The 24711-nt window shown below is 38.7% G+C and overlaps 1 protein-coding gene across 3 annotated transcripts in view; it reads right to left on the bottom strand.

Moving 5' to 3' along the window:
* The window catches only part of CPA6 (carboxypeptidase A6), a 351124-nt gene that overhangs the window by 70074 nt on the left and 256339 nt on the right, over positions 1 to 24711 (bottom strand). For all 3 annotated transcript variants that reach the window (XM_002710456.6, XM_089336346.1, XM_089336347.1), the window contains exon 6: positions 24560 to 24664. In XM_002710456.6, coding sequence (XP_002710502.1) covers positions 24560 to 24664 — 105 coding nt within the window. The remainder of the gene's footprint in view (positions 1 to 24559; positions 24665 to 24711) is intronic.

Genomic DNA, 24711 nt, shown 5'->3' on the forward strand with positions numbered 1-24711 from the left:
ACAATGAGGTTTCACCTCACCCTGGTTAGAATGGCTCACATACAGAAATCAACTAACAACAGATGCTGGTGAGGATGTGGGGAAAACAGTGGACACTAACCCACTGTTGGTGGGAATGCAAACTGGTAAAGCCATTATGGAAGTCAGTCTGGAGATTCCTCAGAAACCTGAAGATAACCCTACCATTCAACCCAGCCATCCCACTCCTTGGAATTTACCCAAAGGAAATTAAATTGGCAAACAAACAACCTGTCTGCACATTAATGTTTATTGCAGCTCAATTCACAATAGCTAAGACCTGGAATCAACCTAAATGCCCATCAACAGTAGACTGGATAAAGAAATTATGGGATATGTACTCTATAGAATACTATACAGTAGTAAAAAACAATGAAATCCAGTCATTTGCAACAAAATGGAGGAATCTGGAAAACATGCTGAGTGGAATAAGCCAGTCCCAAAGGGACAAATATCATATGTTCTCCCTGATCAGTGACAACTAACCGAGCACCAAAATGGAAACCTGTTGAAGTGAAATGGACACTATGAGAAACAGTGACTTGATCAGCCCTTGCCCTGACTGTTGATGAACAACTTAATACTTTATCCCTTTTAGTATTTTTTTTTGTTCTACTTAATACTATTGGTTGAGCTCTGTAATTAATACACAATTATTCTTAAGTATTGAAACTTAACTGAAAAGTGATCCCTGTTAAATATAAGAGTGGGAATAAGAGAGGGAAGAGATGTGCAATTCGGGACATGCTCAAGCTGACTTGCCCCAAATGGTAGAGTTAGAAACGTGCCAGAGGATCCCAATTCAATCTCATCAAGGTGGCATGTACCAATGCCATCTCACTAGTCCAAGTGATCAATTTCTGTTCACAATTGAACATAATGATAGGTCTAAGAGTCAAAGGGATCACATAAACAAGACTAGTGTCTTCAAATACTAATTGATAGAATAAAAAAGGGAGAGAACGATCCAACATGGGAAGTGGGATACACAGCAGACTCATAGAATGGCAGATGTCCTAAACAGCACTCTGGCCTCAGAATCAGACCTTAAGGCATTCAGATCTGGTTGAAGAGCCCATGAGAGTATTTTAGGCATGGAAAGCCAAGACACTCTGGCAAAAAACAAAACAAAACAAAACAAAACAAAAACCAAAAAAAAACACAAAAAACAAAAAAAAAAAACCAAACCCTACATGAAAGATCTCTGTGAGTGAGATCCCAGTGGAAAGAACAGGTCATCAGAGAAGGAGGTACCTTTCTCTGAAGGGAAGAGTGAACTTCCACTTTGACTATGACCTTGTCTAAATAAGATCAGAGTCGGTGAACTCAAAAGGCTTCCATAGCCTTGGAAACTCACAACAAGAGCCTAGGATGATTACTGATGCCATTAACAAGAGTGTCAATTTGTTAAGTCAACAACAGGAGTCACTGTGCACTTACTCCTCATGTAGGATCTCTGTCCTTAGTGTGCTGTACATTGTGATTTAATGCTATAACTAGTACTCAAACAGTATTTTATACTTTGTGTTTCTGTGTGGATGCAAACTGTTGAAATCTTTACTTAATATATGCTAAATTGATCTTCTGTATATAAAGCGAATTGAAAATGAATCTTGATGTGAATGGAAGGGGAGAGGGAGTGTGAGAGGGGAGGGTTGTGGGTGCGAGGGAAGTTATGGGGGAGAAAAAGCCATTGTGATCTATAAGCTGTACTTTGAAAATTTATATTCATTAAATAAAAGTTAAAAAAAGATTTACTTAATTTTAATTTTGAAATCAAGTTTGACTACATTGATATCCTGTTTTATACTTTGGTTGCTGTTTTTGTCATTAATGTTTTTGAATTTTAGCAAAAGGTTTTATTTGTGTATTGACATAATCATTTGCTTCTTATGATAAAGAAATATTTTTCTATTGCTAAATTGTCTTTGTATACCTCGGATAATCCTGTTTGGTTATGACGTGGTCTTAATATATTGGCTGGATTCAGGTAGCTAATATTTACATCTACATTCCTGGGTGAGATAGGCCTATAATTTCCTTTCTTATCTTGTCTTTGTATGCTTTTGGTAATAGGGTTATTACTCAGTTGTGATTTGGGGAATATTTCTTAGTATATTTGAATTATTTGTCCCCTGAATGGTAGCATTCAGCTCTAAAACCAGTTTGGCCTAGAGCAGAAATCAGCTAAATACAAAAAAAAGATACCATAGGAGAGATCTAGCTTTGCTTATTTCCCTGGTTTTTGCTTTTTATAATTTGCTTCTTTTGATCTTCTTCTTGTTTTCTAACTTCTTGAAGACTTAACTCTTTTCTAATTTATTTATTCAAAACCATGAGTTCCCCTTCAGTATTGCTTTAGTTGCACTCCCTGTTCTGACATAGATGAGGTTTTTTACCATTCCTTTCTAAGTTGAAAATTTTCCTTGATTAAACAATGAGTTATTTATAAATGTTTTATCTCTAAATGTGTGAGTGTGAGGAGTTATTTTAAAAATAAATTACTTCTAAAAATGGCATTGTAGTTAGAATATATATAGTATATACTTTATGTATATAGTATATACTAGCATACAGTCAATTTTTGTGCACAATTGTGTTTAAAAAGAATATACATTCACTAACTATTGTGTGTGGATTCTGCTTGTTAAATTAATTTTATTGTTTGATTAAATTTATTGTTTTGAAAATCTATATTTGTACTAAAAATTATTTGCTTTTGCCAAAAAATAAAATCTTGTTATTTTTGGCTTATCACATTTTCTTTTATCTTGACAATATTTGTTTTTCTTACATTTTGAGGCCCTTAACATTATTTTAAAGATCTTTATTTCTAAATAATATATTATTCAAGGAAGCTGTTCCTTAGCATTCTATTCTGGAGTGGATTTAATTTCCAAGACTTGCCAGAACGTGTTCTTCCTCTGATAAACAAGCAGAGTGTCATTGCATTGCACATGCCATGTTTGTAATTTTTATAACTTTCTAAGTATTGCAGCTATTCTCCATCTGGCCAGACAAAGCAAGAATGATCACGATGTGATGACTGTTAAATACTGAACAGGATGACTGAGAGACCTTGCTTGAATGCCTTGAATAATAGCACACGGATCATTTCTCTTTTATGGTTTAGGTGGGGTTTCTAGAAAAGCCATGACAACATGTCTTTATTTCCTATTATTCTAACCTGTGATAGTATAACTATCACAGTTCTTCTAACGTAGAACTCTTTTTAGCAACCAAATACACATAACCCATGTGCACAGGAAAGGAAATGCCTACAAATCAAGTTGCATCTGGACTTCAAGGGTTTAATTTCATGTCTACTGTGGTTGCTTATGAGGAAGACTTAAGTAGTCCTTGATCTGAAGGCCATTCAGAAAGCAATGTACCACACGCCTCAGTGTGGCAGTCCCTAGGAACTGCACTCATCACACTTCATTTTTAAAATGCCGCATCACAATTTATTTTAAATGAAAAAACATTGAAGTTCTGAGCATTCTTCCAGGCAGATGATATGTCTGGTGCTAGATCAGAGCATTCCTGAAGTTAATTAAGAAAGAAAAATAATAAATCGTGTTGGTATACACCATTCTCCAAGACTACTTTGGCTTCCCTTCCAACATTACATTCTGTATACCAGAATTTATCAGATAAAATTTGATTAACATTCAAGATCAATTTTGCCTTTACAAAATTCTTTGTATGGTATGTCAAATTGGGCAGAAGCATTTCCCCCAACTTTACTCTTTTTATATTTATTTGGTTGGATGTTACTTTCTTGTATTTCCTGGAATGTGGTAGTCATGTTTTTGAGGATGTGTTGAATTTCAAAGAAAGTAGCTTTCAAACATTTATCTACTATTATTTTTCTTTTTCTTCTGAAACTACTGCAGAGGATCCAAAGATAATAACTACACATGCAGTGAAAGACCCTGGGAGAATCAGCTATGTCATAGCAGAAGCCCAAAGAAGGGGCAAATCACCATTATCGCAGCACCAAGCTGGGTGCATCTTGACATAAAGGAAGCATTGAAAATTTAATACCTAGAGAATTAGTTGGAGCAGGGGATCGTTTTTAGAGAAATAAAGAAAAGAGAACTTAATTTATAAGGCCAGTGGATGTTGCAGTCTAAGATGTTTGTTAAGTACAAAATGGCCAATGAAATCGTTTAAATAGCAACATTGCCAAGAGGCTCTGTGAGTAATGGATGAAGAACTGACAACCATATTGAAATTTTATAAATTTTATTATTTTATACTTAATTCATTCTCAGAACCAACCAAAGTTTCGATCTAACAGAGAAGGTAAAGACTGAAAAATATCATGTATTAATTTATATTTATCAATAAGAGTTGTATTTGGGATGTTTTGTGTTGCCCTAAGCAATGCTTTATATTTATGGAGTTTTTATACTGAGAAAGCCTAAAAAATGATGAGTTGTATTTACTCATAAGAAGCCAGGACAAACTTTGTGGCATTACTAAGATCTGCTACGTAAGGAAGAACAGGTGTCCTGGCATTGTACAGCTCTGATATACACACATTTCAGTTACTAGATCTTCACTGTGCACATCACTCTGTAAATAACAGACGCGCATGAAGATCTATGACTTCCTTCAAAATTACTGTGCATTTGTTATTCAATTTACACAGACAGCAAAGTGTGTAACTGTGTTACCTCCTTATGTCTCAGTGAAAAACCTTCATAGTAACTTACCAAAATGGATGATGGAAAGAGGGAATTGGTCAACTAATGTAAAAATTCAGCAAAGAGTGCAAAGTGATAATGCTGGAGGTGGCATCTGAGTCACATGTAAATGAATTTAGAGCAAATAGCTAACTGGGAGTGTTAACATTGCCACCTTTCAGCTGCAGATGTGAAGCCAGCTCAACCTCCCTACATGGATGAAGAAAGTAATTGTGGTGGCCGGGATGAGGATGTTCCAGCGTAGGTGACACAGGCAACGCTTCACGGTAAAGGAACTCTGACATATTTTATGACATTGAAAGTATAAAAGAAAAAATATGAGAAGCAGGTCCAACCAAGAAAGGAGTAGGATGATTTGCCAAGACAAATTTTTAGAAATGATGCTCATTTCACATTGTCAGTCATACAGAAGGAATAAAGCAAGCACAACCCAAAGTACCTTTGATAAGATGTATTTTTTAACAAATAAATAGTTTCATTCCCAATATTTCTCATGATTCAAATTAAAGCATATGGAATATTAGTTTTACTATTTTAAAAATTGTATTCCTATAGATTTATCATAGAGGAAGAGAGTTTTTAATGTTTTGGCAAAAATTTATAAAGATCACAGAACAATTTCATTGATTATTGTGATTGCTTTGTACTGCTTTAACATATACGGTCATTTTATAATCTAGTGCTTCTGGGTTAAGTGAGGACTCCCAGTGTATATTTTGGAAAGAATTTTCTCAATTATTGGATAATGGAGTACCACATATATAATGGATTTCAAGTCTTTAGATTAAAGAAAATTATTTGAGAATGAGAGAGTGTTTCTACATGCTGGCTCATTCCCCACCTGCCCACAATTGTGGCTTGGGCTGGGCTGCCGCTAAAGCTATGAACTCAACCCAGGTCTCCCACGTGGGTGGCAGGAATTCAATTGCTTGAGCCATTACTGCTGCCTCTCAGGGTTGGCATTAGTAGGGATTTAGAGTCAGGCACTGGAGCTGGGAATGAAACCGAGGTAATCTGATGTGGGATGCAGGTGTCCTAACCAGGATCTTAAAGTGGTAGGCCCACCAACTGCCCCTAGCTTCAATTTCATTGGGCTGAAAGTAAATAAATATTAATACAGACCCTACCCTATAGAAGACATTATGAACTGCATAAAATAGGAGAAAGAGATAGGCTGGAGGATGTGGAGTATTAAAGAGAAGTTTGGGAGAGTGAGAAGGATGGAGACATATGGGGAACTAAGGGTCCTAAAAGGAGTAGCAGAAAAAATAAAAATATTACTCAGAATGTAGTAAACAATATCAGATAATTTTAAAATGTGGATCATTTTCACATGATGAGCTGTTTTCCATTAGGTAATTGAGAACAAAGGCATACTTGCTTACTCAGCTGAACTCTTTAGATACTTGCTCTGGTTTTGTAGCTCTCTCAGTGACCTGTTTGGGCACATTTTATACATGCAATTTAAGTGCTCTTCTTAAAAGACTAATTTTTCAGTGATACATTTGTTAACTAAAACTTTGAGTTGCACAACTACCTTTTAAGGTTTATATGAGCATATTACAGTTTTACCTTTAACTAACAGCAAGACATAATGAGGCTGAAGGAGATGATTATCCAGATGGAGTATTCCCTGGAATCTCTTGGATCTTGGGAGAAGGCTCTTCATTCTGGAAAGTCTTGCCAACTGGAGGACTTCTCCCATCATCATTGCTCCAAGTCTTCCTTAGAGCTCTGTCTTATACACACAACCCACCATGGTCTTCAAATATTGCTTCTTACTCTGCCTGGAAAGTAACTCCCTTCCCTGAAGGTCTCCTAATTCTAGTTGGGGTGTTTGAATCTTCTGCACCGTACATCTGAAGCACATGCCAGATTTTGGCACGAGGGTTAGTCATCATGGTGGTGCCAAGTGTCAATGGGTGTGAACATGCAACACAGAAGGTTTGCCAGGACAATCAGGCTGGGTGCAAAGGGAGAGTTTTCACATTACTTAGTCAGCAAGGAATATCTTGGTTCACCTGGGGGACTAAGGAAGTTTCAGTGTTTCTTTTCTTTTTTTTTTGTGCCTTTATGTTGCAAGGTCAAGTGAGACCCATCTGTATATTATGTGTCTTCAAAATCTGGAGAACTTTTCTCTTCAGACAGGTTTAGTTCCAATCATCTCACAAATCCTTGCTTTGTCTTTGGTCTGCCACTGAGCAGAATGGAACTGGGCTGCCAGATTCTCAAATACCTGTAGGAATTTCTGACTCTGATATCTCCAGTTGCTAGTGAACTGGATTGTTTTACCTGGGACAAATTTATCTTAAAAATTTAATCATTCTGGATCCTGCTTAACATTAAAAAATTTGGAAAAATCACAAAACATAAAGAAGAAAATAAAATAACCTACAGTTCTATCCTGTTGCAGTACTTGGGGTATTTTTCATGTACATCTGGCTTTCAGATACAAATTTTGCAAAATTGAAATGATAAAATCTGTGCAATGTTTTATTTTGTTTTGATAGAGCAGTGTGTCATGAAGAGTTTCCTTCATCATTAAATAATCCATTAAAATATTTTTATGTAGCCAGAGCTATCAATCAAAAATTTCCTTTATGTCTCCCTTCTTTGCTCTTAAGCTTGGAAATGTCTTTGTCCCTTGAAAATAAAATAAGCACTTCCCTGAGTTCCTTTCTAGCTACTGAATGAATAAAAACTGTGGTCAAATCTGCCTTGCAATGTGAAATGATTTGAGGCAAAAATTAAGTGCTACACTTTACTCTGGGCCAGCAAGCAGCAGCTGTGGCTTGAGAAACCCAATTTGGGAGATTGACAGTTTCAAAGTCTCAGAAGTGAACAACGCCCCAATTCCCTCATTCAATTGGAGGTGATTCTGAAAAATGAAGCAAATGCTAATCCATCTGCACTGGCAGCAAGGAATTAAATTGGCCTTCCCACTTAAAAAAAAAATTAGCAAGATGGGAAAATAGGCTGCCACTGACAATTACTTGGCCACCCTGTGTTACTCCTCTTGAATTTGTACCAGGACATCCATGGTGAACTACTAGAATCTTCCTCCCCTTTTCCCTTTTCCTGTCTCTTATCAGATTATATAATATAGACAAGAAATGGACTTAGAAACAAGTTCATTATGGGTATTGGAATTTATGCCTGGTTGTCTGCTATCCAAGTTAGGGCTGTGAGTCAGGTATTCATTCATTTTGGCTGCTTGCTCAGTCTTTTTTACTTCTCAACAAAGAATGTACCAATTTTTTTTTCCTTTCTTATTTGAGAAGGAAAGAGAAGGTAAGAGAGAGGGAAGGAGGGAAGGAGAGAGGGGAAGAGGGAGAGCGTGCACATCAGAGTAAATGTTCTCATCCATGGTTCATTCCTCAAACAGCCACGATGGTTGTTGCTGGGCCAGGTTGAAGCTGGGAGCCTGGAACACAATCTAGGTCTCCTGTATGGGTGGGAGGGACACAATTACTTGAGCCATAGCCACTGCCTCCTAAGATCTGCTTTATCAGGAAGCTGATGTCGGAGCTAAAGCCAGGAATCAAACCCAGGCACTCTGATGTGGGAGGCAGCTATCTTTTTTTTTTTAAATTTTTTGACAGGCAGAGTGGACAGTGAGAGAGAGAGACAGAGAGAAAGATCTTCCTTTGCTGTTGGTTCACCCTCCAATGGCTGCCGCGCGGTGCGCTGATCCGATGGCAGGAGCCAGGTTCTTCTCCTGGTCTCCCATGGGGTGCAGGGACCAAGCACTTGGGCCATCCTCCACTGCACTCCCTGGCCACAGCAGAGAGCTGGCCTGGAAGAGGGGCAACCGGGACAGAATCCGGCGCCCCGACCGGGACTAGAACCTGGTGTGCCGGCGCTGCAAGGCGGAGGATTAGCCTAGTGAGCTGCGGTGCCGGCCAGGAGGCAGCTATCTTAACCAGCATCCTCATTGGGCTACACGCCTGCCCTTGTTTCATTCTTTTGGTGCATAAGAGTCAGATCACCTGAGAGCAGAGTTATTGGTGGTTTCCTATCATCTTCCCTTCTGCCCCATCTCTGCTGTGCCCCAACAATGCGGGTTTGATGCAGGGTAAGTACTTAGTCACGACTTATTGAAAAAATTAACCATTTCTTCTCCTTAGTACAGTTTGGGCTATTCCTGCCAGACTAATGATAACATCAAACCCTCCACTGCTGTTCCTCTGTCTTCAATGACACTATCCCCCTTTTTAGCATTTTGTCACCTTTTACCCATGTTGCCATTCATTCCCATATCAAGCCAATCACCAGTTGCTAAAGACTTTCTTTCTTGGTGCCACTTTCTGTAACTGCATCTCATCTTGCCAGAGGAACTGTAAACGCATTGAGAAAGGAGGCAATGTCTTGTGCATGACAGTACAGCACTCACAGCGTTACAGGACTTAGCATGCTGCCATCACCAGAAAGAAATGCCCAAAAAGCAGTTGGTAGAATGAACAAATGAATTTTTTTTCCTTCAAACCTTTTTGTGTATTTCCTTTCCTTTACACCCACCTTTTTTGTCCATGTATAGTCATGTGTCCTAGAAACTTCTAGTTGTTGCCCTAACTCCAGCCCTTCCTACTTCTTTTCATCCACTTATTACTGCCTTTCATCTTCAGCTTCTCTGATGACAACATGTGCTTTCATTACTAGCCAGTATTTTCTTATTTTACTTTATTGAGCCAAGCTTTGCTCGGCTCCAAGGTTTACTATAATTTTTCAGTCTCACACTGTGTTAGAGTCTACTCATGCAGATGATGGGCTGTTGTCTCACTAATCTACAGTCACATACTCATACGACGTTCCCTCTCAGCGTGAGTCATTTCCCTTTCTTGGAACACTCTCTTATAAGTCCTTGATCAAATTCCTGCTTCTTAGTCAAGGCTTCACTTGAGTCTCATCTCCCCCACAAAGTCCCTTACCAAATTGTCTTCTTTAATCGTCACTGATTCTGATTCCTTAATTCCTTCAGGGACCACAATCTTATGATGTAGCCCCCAAAGACACACTCTTTTATGTTGTTTCCTGGACATAAATAAATATCATCAAATAGAATGTAAGTGCCTTGAATATGGAAGCCATGAATTCTTTAACACAAGAAGAATGCTGAAAATACCATGATCAACAAGAAAGTGTTAGACTGATTTAATATATAGATCTTCTAGGAGGATACTATTTATCCTTAATTTTAATTGCCAGCTTTATTAGAATATAATTCACACTCATTATAATCCATCATTTTAGTCTACAATTCAGTGGTTTTTAGAGTACTTATAGCCATTATCACTATGTAATTTTATAGTATTTTCATCTAAAAAAATAACCTTACCCTTTAGTCACCAATTTCATAGCTCTCTTGTCTTCCTCATCCACAGAACCACTCATCTATTTACTTTCTGTCTATAAGTTCACCTATTTTAGACAATGTACACAGATGGAATCATGCACTATTATGGTTTTGTGAACACATCTTTCACTTAACATAATGTCTTCAAAGTTCATCTATGTTGTAGTTTGTATCAGCATTTCATTCAGTTTTCACTGAGATAATTCATATAATAAAAATTCACTCTTAAAGAGTAAAAATCACTGATATATTTTCAGTGTTGTACAAGTATCATCACTTAATTCCAGAATGTTTCCATCACCCCCAAAAGATATATTATACCTATTAGAGGTAAACCTTAATTTCTTACTCCTTGCATACCTTAGAAGCCACTTTTATACTTCCTATTTCTATAGCTGTTTCCTAGTCATTTAATAAGAATGGAATGGTATCTGCTTTATATAACTTAGCTTAATGCTTTCAAGGTTCATCTATGTTGTTTTCACCTTCCACTTAATTTCCTTTTATGGCTGAATACTGTTTGAATATGCTACATTGAAAATAATCTACTCACCAGATAATGGATACTTTTTGGTGACCATGAATAATGCTGCTATGAACATTCATGAGCAAATTTCTGTGCAGTTCAAAGTTTTCTTTTTTTTTTTTTTAAACTTTTATTTAATGAATATAAATTTCCAAAGTACAGCTTATAGACTACAATGCCTTCCCCCTCCACAACTTCCCTCCCACCGACAACCCTCCCCTTTCCCGCTCCCTCTCCCCTTCCATTCACATCAAGATTCATTTTCAATTCTCTTTATATACAGAAGATCAATTTAGCATATATTAAGTAAAGATTTCAACAGTTTGCACCCACACAGAAATACAAAGTGAAAAATACTGTTTGAGTACTAGTTATAGCATTAAATCACAATGTACAGCACACTAAGGACAGAGATCCTACATGAGGAGTAAGTGCACAGTGACTCCTGTTGTTGACTTAACAAATTGACACTCTTGTTTATGGCATCAGTAATTACCCTAGGCTCTTGTTGTGAGTTTCCAAGGCTATGGAAGCCTTTTGAGTTCACCGACTCTGATCATATTTAGAAAAGATCATAGTCAAAGTGAAAGTTCTCTCCTCCAATCAGAGAAAGGTACCTCCTTCTTTGCTTACCTGTTCTTTCCACTGGGATCTCAATGTGGAGATATTTCATGTAGGTTGGTTTGTTTCTTTTTTGCCAGAGTGTCTTGGCTTTCCATGCCTAAAATACTCTCTTGGGCTTTTCAGCCGGATCCCCATGCCATAAGGGCTGATTCTGAGGCCAGAGTGCTGTTTAGGACATCTGCCATTCTATGAGTCTGCTGTGTTTCTCGCTTCCCATGTTGGATCGTTCTCTCCCTTTTTTATTCTATCAATTAGTATTTGAAGACACTAGTCTTGTTTATGTGATCCCTTTGACTCTTAGTCCTATCATTATGATCAATTGTGAGGAGAAATTGATCACTGGGACTAGTGAGGTGGCATTGGTACATGCCACCTTGATGGGATTGAATTGGAATCCCCTGGTATGTTTCTAACTCTACTGTTTGGGACAATTCAGCTTGAGCATGTCCCGAATTGCACATCTCTTCCCTCTCTTATCCCCACTCTTATATTTAACAGAGATCATATTTCAGTTAAGTTTCAACACCTAAGAATAACTGTATTGATTACAGTATTCAACCAAAAGTATTAAGTAGAACAAACAAAAAAATACTAAGAGGGATAACGTATTAAGTTGTTCATCAACAGTCAGGGCAAGGGCTGATCAAGTCACCATTTCTCATAGTGTTCATTTAACAGGTTTCCTTTTTGTGCTCAGTCAGTTGTCACGGATCAGGGAGAACATATGATATTTGTCCCTTTGGGACTGGCTTATTTCACTCAGCATAATGTTTTCCAGATTCCTAACAGGGATCATTTTCAGTTAAAATTTAAACACCTAAGAATAATTGTGTGTTAATTACAGAGTTCAACCAATAGTATTAAGTAGAACAAAAAAAATACTAAAATGGATAAAGTATTACATTGTACATCAACAGTCAGGACAAGAGCTGATCAAGTCACTGTTTCTCATAGTGTCCATTTCACTTCAACAAGTTTCCCCTTTGGTGCTCAGTTAGTTGTCACCGATCAGGGAGAACATATGGTATTTGTCCCTTTGGGACTGGCTTAATTCACTCAGCATGTTTTCCAAATTCCTCCATCTTGTTGCAAATGACTGGGTTTCATTGTTTTTGACTGCTGTATAGTATTCTATAGAGTACATGTCCCATAATTTCTTTATCAAGTCTACTGTTGATGGGCATTTAGGTTGGTTCCAGGTCTTAGCTATTGTGAATTGAGCTGCAATAAACATTAATGTGCAGACAGGTTGTTTGTTTGCCAATTTAATTTCCTTTGGGTAAATTCCAAGGAGTGGGATGGCTGGGTTGTATGGTAGGGTTATCTTCAGGTTTCTGAGGAATCTCCAGACTGACTTCCATAGTGACTTAACCAGTTTGCATTCCCACCAACAGTGGGTTAGTGTCCCTTTTTCCCCACATCCTCGCCAGCATCTGTTGTTGGTAGATTTCTGAATGTGAGCCATTCTAACCGGGGTGAGGTGGAACCTCATTGTGGTTTTGATATGCATTTCCCTGATTGCTAGTGATCTTGAACATTTTTTCATGTGTCTGTTGGCCATTTGGATTTCCTCTTTTGAAAAATGTCTATTGAGGTCCTTGGCCTATCTCTTAAGTGGGTTGTTTGTTTTGATATTGTGGAGTTTCTTGATTTCTTTGTAGATTCTGGTTATCAACCCTTTATCTGTAGCATAGTTTGCAAATATTTTTTCCCATTCTGTCGGTTGCCTCTTCACTTTCCTGACTGTTTCTTTTGCAGTACAGAAACTTCTCAATTTGATGCAATCCCAAATGTTAATTTTGGTTTTGACTGCTTTTGCTTCTGGGGTATTTTCCAAGAAGTCTTTGCCAGTACCTATATCTTGCAGGGTTTTTCCAATGCTCTCTAATAATTTGATGGTGTCGGGTTGTAGATTTAAGTCTTTAATCCATGTTGAGTGGATTTTTGTGTAAGGTGAAAGGTAGGGGTCTCGCTTCATGCTTCTGCACATGGAAATCCAATTTTCCCAGCACCATTTATTGAATAGACTGTCCTTACTCCAGGGATTGTTTTTTTTTTTTTGGAAAACACATCAGAGAAGAATTTTTAGGTTAACACTGTGTTTAACTCTTTGAGGAACTACCAAAACTTCTAAACTATGTTTTTAACTTAGTAGTTGTTTTTATTTTTAAATTTAATTATCAAGGCCATTACTTTTAAGGTTTATGAGTGTTCCTCTTTATCAGTGTCTTCTTGCTATCTATTTTCTTTGTTCCCTGCCCTCTGTCCACCCTCAGATATGTCTTTTTCTCTTCTGTAAATAGTATCTCCTTGCCTTTTATAGAAAGAAAACCTTCCAGTTGTTTATTTTTATCTTTGCTTCCTTTTCCTTATGTTTTTATGTATGTATTTATGTATGTGCAAGAGTTACACTGAGAGGTAGAGCCAGAGAGTAAGAGAGGTCTTCCCTTCCACTGGTTCACTGCCTAAATGACCACAATGGTCAGAGCTGAGCTGATCCAAAGCCAGGAGCCAGGAGCTTCTTCCGGCTCTCCCACCAGGATGCAGGGGCCCAAGGACTTGGACCACCTTCTATTGCTCTCCCAGGCCATAGCAGAGAGCTGGATTGGAAGAGGAGCAACCAGGACTCAAACCAGCACCCACATGGGATGCTGGCACTGCAGGCTGGGGCTTTAACCCGCTGCACCACAGTGCTGGCCCCTCCTTATGTTTCTATTCTGGTTTTCTTTCTTTGATGAATTAATGTCTGTATCATCCCTCTTGCCTATGATAAATTAAAAAGAACTTTGGGGCTGGTGCTCTGGTGCAGTGGGTAAAGCCGCCGGCTTCAGTGCTGGCATCCCATATGGGTGCCAGTTTGAGTTCTGGCTGTTCCTCTTCTGATCCAGCTCTCTGCTATGGCCTGGGAGAGCAGTAGAAGATGGCCCAAGTCCTTGAGCCTCTGCACCCACATGAGTGACTCAGAAGCAGCTGTAGGCTCCTGGCTTCATGTCGGCCCAGCTGCAGCAGTTGCAGCCATTTGGAGAGTGAACCAGTGGATGGAAGACCTTTCTCTCTCTCTCTCTCTCTCTCTCTCTCTCTCTCTCTAACTCTCTGCCTTTCAAATAAATAAATAAATATTTAAAAAAACAATAAAAAATTAGAGAACTTTATCACCAAAATGCAGATTTCGTAAAGTTCCATTTTGGTGCCTTTAATTCACATCTCAGTAATAAGTTTACCATATCTGTGTTCATTCCCTCCTCTCCCAATACATTCCCATTTAATACCTTAGTAATAGTTCTGCTAACCTAGTGTAAGTAAAATTTTAACAAGAGAAAGATTTTACAATCCAAGCATATCCCCATTTATTTCCTTCATTTTTCTTTCAAGACAAGAAATTTGTGATATTTGAATACTAGGAAAGAGAGAGGTAGAAAGTATTGAAATTAGAAAAATGATGATGCTACATTTTTCAAAATAATTAAATGATTATCAATTTAAAAGACTAAAGCCTCCAAGTTTTATGGTCTGTATTGCATTTAAGAATGTGTATCAATTAACAGCTGTTAATTCTTTGTTGAGATAGTGAACTTATTTAAGCAATTTTTAAAACCACAAAACCTTCAAAGTCATCTCACCAGTCATTTAAGTCTTGTTTGATCCTATGTTTTCTAAGTTTTGTGTTTCCAAAATAAACATTCAGAGATCCATCTACTTTGTTAGGGTGGAGACAGACATGGGACACATTGGCCAAAGAAGAGATGGATATAGGGAGCCAGAGCCATAGCTTGAAACTTCTGGTTCTGTGGCAGAAAGTCAGGGTCATTTGATGTAGGCTGTCCACCAAGAGGGAATGGGCAAGGGTTGCATTGCCTCTGTCTCTCTAGGCAAAAGATAGTGCCTGGTCCCAAAAGAGATGGAAATGAAGAATATGGAGCCTGGCTATTACTTTTCTAATAAAAATTTTTATATTGTGATAAATATAGATGTATTCATAATTATAAGAAATAATGAGAGGTCAGTACTGTGGTGTAGTTAGGTTAAGCCTCCACCTGCAGTGCTGGCATCTCATATCAGTGCAGATTTAAGTCCCGGCTGTTCCACTTCCAATCCAGCTCCCTGCTGTGGCCTGGGAAAACAGTGGAAGATGACCCAAGTGCTTGAGCCCCTGCACCCATGTGGGAGACCTGGAAGAAGCTCCTGGCTCCTAGCTTTGGATTGGCCCAACTTTGGCCATTGTGGCCAATTGGGGAGTGAACTAGCAGATGGAAGACCTCCCTCTCTGTCTCTCCCTCTCTCTGTCTGTAACTCCATAATAAATAAATCTTTAAAAAAAAAGAAATAATGAGAGATAGCACATACGACATACCTACTCTATCCCAATGGTAACATCTTGAAAAACTATAGCGTGATATGGCAGTCAAGGAGATGGCATTGATAGTCAAGATACAAACCACTCCCATCATCACTGGATACTTCATGTTGCCACATCCACCTTCTTCCCTCTTCTACTTCTTGCTCAATCCCAGCAACCACCAATCTTTTATTTCTATAATTTGTAATTTCAAGAACAATAGCATAACTTTCTGGAGTCATCCTGGTTATTGTGTAACAACAGTTTGTTCTTTCTATTGTTGAGTAATTTATCATGATATGGATAGCCTACAATTTGTTTAACTACTTGTCTGTTGACAGTTATCTGGGTTGTTTCCAGTTTTGAGATGTCATAAATAAAGCTGCTATAAACACTCAAGTACAGGTTTGTGAGTGAACATAAGTTTTAATTTCTCTGGGATAAATACCAAAGAGTGCAATTGCTAGGTCATATGGTAATGTCTAATTTTAAAAGAAACTGGCAACTATTTTCAAGAATAGTATTACTATTTTACATTTTTATTCACAATGGCTGAGTGATCCAGTTTCCTGCTTCCTTTTTGGCATTTGGTGACTACATACATATATTTAAATTTCAGATATTCTGACAGGTGTATGGTAGTTCATTGTGACTTTAATTTGAATTTCTCTTACAGCATCTTTTTGCATGTGCATATTTATCATCTGTGTATATATTTTTTGGTCAAATGTCTCCTCATGTCTTTTGCAACTTTCTAATTGCATTGCTTGCTTTTTTTACTACTGAGTTTTGAGTTTATATGTTTCAAATAATAGTCCTTTATCAGCTATGTAGTTTGCATATATTTTCTCTCAGACTGTAGCTTGTCTTTCATCCTCTTTCACAGGCAAAAGTTTTAAATTTTGATTAGGTTTGATATTTTACAATTTGTTAACATTTCCTTTTATGGAGAAGTTTTGTAGACAAATTTAAGAACTCTGCCCACTTTAGATTTTCTCCTATGAGTTTCCCTTCCCAGTTTTACATTTCACATGAAAGTTCATGATCTGTTTTCAGTTAATTTTGTTTTAACATGTGGACGTAGGTTGAGGCTCATTTTTTCCCCTTTAATGCTAATTGCTCCAGCATGATTTGTAGAAAAGGCTGTTTTTTTCTCCACTAATTGCCTTTGTATCGCTGTCAAAAATCAGCTGGGAATATTTTTGTGGATCTATTTCTGGGTTTTAGATTCTGTTCCATCTATAAATGTCTATCCTTTGACCAATACCACACATTCTTGATTATTATAGGTGCATGATATATCTTGAAATTAGGTAGAATAATTCCTCCTTCTTTATTTTTTCCAAAGTAGTTTTAGTTTTAGTTATTATGCTTTTCTATATAAATTTTAGAATAACCTAATCTACTCTACAAAAAAGTCTTGTTGGAAATTTGATAGGAATATATTAACTCTATATCAATTTGGGGAGAATCTGTGTCTTTGCTATATAGGGTCATCTTCCAATCCATGTAAATGATGTCTCTCTACTTATTTAGAATTTCTTTTTTATCTTTCACCGGCATTTTGTGATATTTAGCATGTGAGTGCTCTACATATTTGCTATATTTGTATCTAAGTATTTCACTTTTTTGAATAACTGCATGTGACATTGGGTTTTCAGAGTTCATGTGTTCCTTGCTATTATATAGAAGCACACTTGATTTTGCTTATTTGTCTTGTATTCTGTGACCTTACTGGACTCATTCACTAGTTCTACAGAATTTTTCTATATAATTCTTGTGATCTTCTAGGTAGACAATCATAGTATATGCAAGTAGGGATGATTTTATTTATTCTTTTCCAATCTATATCTTTCTTTCTTTCTTTCTTTAGGCATGGCTGCACTGGCTAGAACTTCCAGCACTACGTTAATTAGGACAGTTGAGAGTGGACATTCTTGTCCTGGTTCTGATTTTAGGGAGAAAGAATTCAGCTTGTACTGTTTATTGTAATGTTTGCTATAGATTTTATAAATGCCCTGTATGAAGTTAAAGAAGTTCCCCTCTATTCCTATTTTCCTAAGAGTTTTTAATCATGAATTGATGTTGAATTTTTGTCCAATAGTTTCTCTGCATCAATTGATACGTTCACATGATTTTTCTTGCTTAGCTCTTTTTTTTTTTTTACAAAAATGTTTATTAATATAAAGAGAATAGATCTCATGGATTTCATAGGTATAATTCTAAGGAGATAACCATATTTTCCTCACTCCCCCTATCCCTCTCTCTCTCCTTTCCCTTTTTTTTAAAAATTTATTTGATAGATAGAGTTAAATGGTGAGAGAGAGAGTCAGAGAGAAAGGTCTTCCTTCCATTGGTTCACCCCCAAAATGGCTGCCACAGCCAGAGCTACACCGATCCGAAGCCAGGAGCCAGGTACTTCTTCCTGGTCTCCCATGCGGGTGCAGGCGCCCAAGCACTTGGGCCATCCTCCACTGCCTTCCCAGGTCACAGCAGAGAGCTGGACTGGAAGAGGAGCAAGCGGGACTAGAACCCGGCGCCCATATGGGATGCTGGCGCCACAGGTGGAGGATTAACCAAGTGAGCCACAACGCCAGCCCCTCTCCTTCCCTTTCCTTTCACTTTTTAAAATTTTTGTGAAATCATAATTTCAATCCACTCTACAATCACAGGCTCAGTGTAGCTGTTTTGTGGTGGACTGCATTGATCAACTTTTGGGTACTGAACTGGGGCTTGAATAACTGGAACCTGAGCGGCCTTCAAAAGGCTCCTGAAAGTGTGATCATGAAAAGCCTGTGCATGGATTTCAGTTGTTTTACACCAAAATAATTTTCCGCAAAAAATTTTTGAAGTAGCATCATAAACTTCATTTTGTCATAAAATACAATTCTCTTCATAGCTTACCAAATTCTATCTGCTAATATTTTAAGGATTTCTGCATCTATTTTCACAAAGGATAGTGGTCTATAGTTTTTTGTGTTGTTTCTGTCTCGTTTTGCCATTGTATATGTCCCATAGGTTTCATAAAACCAATTGGAAGTATTTCCTCTCCTCTTTTCTTAAAGAGATAGAGTAGAAATGGTACTAATTCTTCCTTAAACATTTGGTAAAAGTCTCTAGTGAAACCTTCTGAGCCTTGAGATTTCCCTGGCGGTGGGGGAGGGGGATTTTAATGTCATGGGTTCAATAGCCATAATAGTTACAGGTTTATTCAAACTGTACCTCTTAGTGAGTTGTAGTAGTTTGTATATTTCAATTAATTGGTTCATTCTGTCCCAGTTGTTAAATGTATACATGTAGAGTTGTTCATCGTGTCCCCATATATACATATATATATATATATATATATATTTCTTTTGCTGGAGCTTTGTCAATTTATACTTTTAAAGAATTAGGTCTTTGTTTCATTGATTTTCTCTAATGGGTTTCTATTTTAAGTTTCAATGATTTCTGTTCTTATTTGTGTTATTTCCTTCCTTCTGCTTGCTGACTTTATTTTCTCTTCTTTTTTTTAGGTCTGTGAAGGAAGAGCTTACATTACTGTTTTTTTTCCCCGATTTATGTATTTAGTACTATAAATGTCCCTCTCAGCATTGCTTTAATTATGCTCCACAAATTTTGACATGTCATATATATTTTTTTTTGACAGGCAGAGTGGACAGTGAGAGAGAGAGACAGAGAGAAAGGTCTTGTCTTCCTTTTTGCCGTTGGTTCACCCTCCAATGGCTGCTGCAGCCGGCGCGCTGCAGCTGGCGCACCGCGTGGATCCGATGGCAGGAGCCAGGTGCTTCTCCTGGTCTCCCATGGGATGCAGGGCCCAAGCACTTGGGCCATCCTCCACTGCACTCCCTGGCCACAGCAGAGAGCTGGCCTGCAAGAGGGGCAACTGGGACAGAATCCGGCACCCCAACCGGGACTAGAACCTGGTGTGCCGACGCCACAAGGTGGAGGATTAGCCTAGTGAGCCGCGGCACCGGCGACATGTCATATTTTCATTGTCATTTAATTCCATGTAAATTTTGAGCTCCTTTTGAGATTTTGTCTTTGACCCACAGATAATGTAGATATGTACTCAATTTCCAGATGTTTGGGGATTTTCTTTTATGTTTCTGCTATTAATTTTTAGTTTGATTTCATTGTGATTAGACAGCACACTCTGTTTGATTTCAATCATTTTACATTTTTGAGGTCCGTTTTTGGGTCCAGGATCTGGTATACATTAGTATATGTTCCCTAGGTATTTGGAAAGTGTGTATTCTGCTGTTGTTGGGTGATCTATGAGTGTCTGTTAGATTCAGGTGGTTGGTTGTGTTGTTGAGTTCTTTTCTAACCCTGCTGATTTTCTAATTCTCTTTATGTTCATTATTTAAAAATATCAAATTGCAGATACTAACAGTATCAATAGTTAATTTTATGAAGTACTTACATGCAAACACTTAAGTTTTTGCATATGTTAATCAGTCAATCCTCCCAATAACTCCATAACATACTATTTTTACTCTCATTAAATGTTTTATGACATATTTTCATTTATTTGAAAGGAAAAGAGAACAACTTAGCAAGAATGTGTGAGAGAGAAAGAGAGAGAGAGAGAGAGAGAGAGAGAGAGAGACCTTCCATCTGCTATTTGACTCTCCAGTTGCCTGCAAAAGCCAGAGGTAGGACAGGCAAAATCTAGGAGCCTAGAACCCAATCTGGGCCTCCCATCTGTGTGGCAGGGACCCAACCATTTGAGCCATCACCTGTTGTTTTCCAGGGTGCACAGTAGGAAGCTGAAGTTCAAAGTGGAGCTTGGAAGTTAACCCAGGCACTCCCATACAGGATATAGATATCTTAAGTGGCGTCTTAACTGCTGTGCCAAACACCCACCCCTACCACTGTAATTTTCTGAGTCTCAGAGAGGTTAAATGACTTGCCAACTTGCCACCAAATTCACACAGCTAGGAATTGGCAGATTGGCATTCCACTCCAAGGTTGTCTGACCTGTAACTATGTGCATGTAGTCCCTCTGCAATTTGCTATTTGACCAGGATAGCAATAGAGCTGATCAAGTTCATTCCAGTTCAGATTTAAGTAAGGATACACATACAAGTAGTACAGTGGTGGCTATTGGGGAAATCCTACCAAGTTGTGGTAGGCAGTCTCTAACGTGGTCCCCTATGATTCCTGCCTCTTGCTATTCATACCCTGTGTGGTCTATCCTAGGACTGAGGGCTAGATCTACTGACTCAATTCTAATGGATACAATAGAGCAAAGGTGATGGGATAATGCTTCCAAGACTAGGTTGTAAAGGCACCATGGTTTCTTGTTTTCTTGGTTTCTTGCTCTCTTGTTTTCTCTTTCACCTGCTCTAAGAGAAGCAGGTGCTGTGTTTTGAACACCCCATGGAAAGGCCCATGTGGCAAGGAACTGATGCTTTTGGCCAACAGCCAGAGAGAACCTAAGGCCCTGCAACAGTCTTGTGAATGAGCTGGAAACACATCCTCTCTAACTCAAGCCATACATCCTCACAACTGGGGCTCAGCTGGCACCTTGACTATAGCCTTGTGAGAGACTCTGAGCCAAAGGCATCTAGCTAAATTGCACCTGGATTACTGACCTAGTGAAACTGAAATTATAAATGCTTATTTTTTTAGGTGCTACTAAGTTTTAGGTTAAAGCATGTAAGAAAGAGAGAAAGCAACATCAGGGAGCCAGACTTTTGGCTGCTGAAACCTGTTTTTCTTGGGGCCAATACTCCAGGAAAGTCATGAGATGGTAGAAACCACTGACAGATTGGGACAAAAAATATAAGAAAAGGATTATTTAAAAAGTTATCTTATTTTTATTTGAGATGGAGAGAAAGGAGAGAGAGAGAGAGAGAGAGGGGAGAGAGAGAGAGAGAGAGAGAGAGAGAGTCTTCTATCCACTGGTTCACTCCCAAAATGCCCACAAGCCATGATTGGGTCAGGATGAAACCAGGAACCCAAAACTCAATCCAGATCTTCCTCATGAAGGCAAAGATGCAAATGCTTGAGCCATCATCTGCTGACTTGCCGAGTGTGCATTAGCAGGCAGCTGGCCTGAAAGTGGAGCAGGGACTCAAATCCAGGCACTCCAGGATGGGATGTGGATGTGAAAGTAGCAGCCTAACCTGCCGTATCACAATGCCTGCTCCTCTCATGATTCTTATATGCCCACAAGAGGGCAAATGAGGCAGAGGAGAAAAAGACATGTCTCAGCAGAGATAGACATGGATGAGGGGTTGGAGGGTGGAGAGAGACATGCGGACAGTCTAGAAGCTGCATCATGTTGTCTCCTGGGAGGCAGAGGCTTCTTGTTGCCACCAGTGGGGACATAAAAATTAGAGAAGCTGTCAGGCCAGGAGCCAGTCATGACACTTCTGTGGGGAGAGGAGAGATGATCTTGTGGAATGGGTCTGCCTGGAGCCTCTCTTGGATCTACCACCTTTGGAAGATTGAGGATTTAGCAAAGGAGCCAAGATAGTATGAAAGAGAAGATGTATCAATGTCTGGCAGCTTTAAAGTTAATTAAATCATCGACATCCCCATTGTTCCTGCCTCTAATAACACCATTAGTGGGAAAGGGGCTTCAAAGCAAAGTAAAAGCATTTATTTATTTATTTGAGAGAGAAATCTCTTCCATCTGCTGGTTTACTTCCCAAATGCCTGCAACACTGGGACTGGGCCAGGCTGAAGCCAGGAGCCCGGAACTCGATCAGCATCTCCCATCCTAGGTGGCAGGGATCCAAGTCTGGGGCCAGCATGTGCTGCATCTCATGGCGTGGGTTAATGGGAGCATGAATCAGAGTGGGGGAGCTGGGACTTGAACAAGGTTCTCCTATATGGGGTGTGGGCATTCCAAGAAGTGTCTTAACTGCTGTGGCAAATGCTGAGCCCGCGAAGACATTTCTGTTCACAAACATGTAACATGTAAGACATATGAATATTGACCTGCTCCAGTCACTGCTACCAGACCACCTTTGCAGCCCCATTGCTCCCACAAAGACCACGAGGCCTCCTTTTATTCTGTTTCTGGTTGCTGTCCTGACTCAGTGGCAAAGTGGAGGCACGATTGGTAACCATCACAAGCAAGAGTGAAGGAAGTCTGGCGAGGATAGTAGAAGCACAGAAGATGCCAGACTTACCTGCCCCTGTGAAGACACTCTGGTGGAGGACGAAGGAGAGGAGGGAGAAGCCTTTCCTCACTCACCTTTGCGAAAATAGCCTACTCTTAATTGAAACTTCTTGCTCTTGCTCCCAAACCAGCTGCCCTAAATCGACAGTGGTTGTCCATGCCTCTTCCTTATCTTGTGGCTACCCTGTGTCCTTTCTTCCTTGGAAACTGAACTTGAGTCACAAGGCAGTATGTGGGTGGTACAGACTGTGCTTGGTAACAGTCAGAACCCATGAGATGACTTAGCAATTCATTATTCAGAAATCTTTCCACTGGATTCTCATTCACAAATATTTGAATACCTATGGAGTGCCAGTGAAGATTTGGCAGTGAACAAGACAGATGAGTCTCTGCCCTTGGAACTGGTACACAAATAAGACTAATGATAATGCATAAATAAGACCAACAATAACCGCACAGACAGGAAGTCTAGATGTTATAAAGCAGAGGCTTCCCACATGGAAGATACATTCTAAAGTCCTTCAATAACACACAAGGTTGTATTTACAAATAATAGATGTTCTGTGCTTGACATTGTTTTTATTTTTACCCAACCTTGAAACAACAGATAATATGCTGCTATGTATCCATTAAATATTTTATATAAGTTAACAATTTCTTATTAGCTTTTGCTTTTGTCTTAGTGGGATGAAATGATGTTTTAAGAGTATGCAAATTGCTCAACAAACTGAGTAGGAATTGTTAGAAAATTTCATTACATAATATTTATAAAGTTAAGGATGATTTTGTGGGCTTGGTAGTGGCAGAGAATCAAATTTTGCAAATTTAGCACATTCTTGACATTTTTGAGGAATATTTTTCAAGACCTAGGAAACTCTTCAGAGCTGCAAATCCCACTAGAGCACAAAATTTCCCCGTAAAAACACAGTGAAATAGGACTGAAATATATTCAGATATCCTTTGTATTTTTAAGATTTTCTATGAATGCAAGGCTAGTGAAATTTGTAGGGTTATTTGCTGGCTAAGAATCAAAATTTCCTCAGACTCCTTCATTGTATTACTAGTACTAGTGGATGGTTTTCTTTAAAGACTTTTTTTTTCAAACATGAAAGTCAAGGTTTAAAAATAACATACTATGACAGTCATTATATTCTTGACAATCAATAGAAAAATATCAGAACATAGTAAGGTCTTGGTCCATAAGGCTGGCCCACTTCTGGGAAAGGGACCCACTTAACACACGAGCTCAGAGGGCTCATGATTCAAGTGAATCATGTGGAAAACGACTCTGAGTCATCAACTACTAGGGTTACCAAAAAATAAATGGAGCTGAGAATGTCAGATCCACAGATACTAAGGGCTATTTGGTTTCTAAATCATAGACCTATAGCCAGAGGACATAACGTCATCGTTTGTTCACCTCTTCATTGTTGTAGCACAAGTGAGATCATTTTAAGGGGGGAAGGCAAGTCAATGTAGAACTTTCCGAGCTGGATATAAAATAGGAATTCACTTTGGAACACTACAAATTGAATTTTTAGTCTTTTACCATATATCTGCTGTTATCATTGGCTCCTAATTTGTCACAAACTCATAAAGGCTCTTAATCTCAGTTTCTTCTCCTTCAATGAGAGCTGGTAATTCTAAGTTGCAAGAGCAGAGGTGGAGATAAGCTGACCCAGGGCTAGGAAGGGTCTCTATGACCCTGAAAGCAGCCCACCACATCCAGGTGTTGTTATCATTCAATAAAGTATCACTGGCTTCACATGCCCACTTTGTTCCTTGAGTAGAATAGAAACACACAGATCTACCAACTAGTTGAATTGGACATTGTGTAAAGGGTTTAACTTACTTCTTTTACAAACCACTGACAAAAGGTAGGGCCAATCCATTCTCTTGCATGAATACCACAGTCTATCCAGACAGCTCTTTTGTAAGCTCGTGATCTTCTGCCCAGCTGAAAACAAGAGTATTCACAGTAACTAACTCAGGCTTTTATTTTTT

Source organism: Oryctolagus cuniculus, chromosome 6 (genome assembly GCF_051225735.1).
Source record: "Oryctolagus cuniculus isolate XC-2025 breed Fujian yellow rabbit chromosome 6, ASM5122573v1, whole genome shotgun sequence".
Lineage (NCBI taxonomy): Eukaryota > Metazoa > Chordata > Mammalia > Lagomorpha > Leporidae > Oryctolagus > Oryctolagus cuniculus.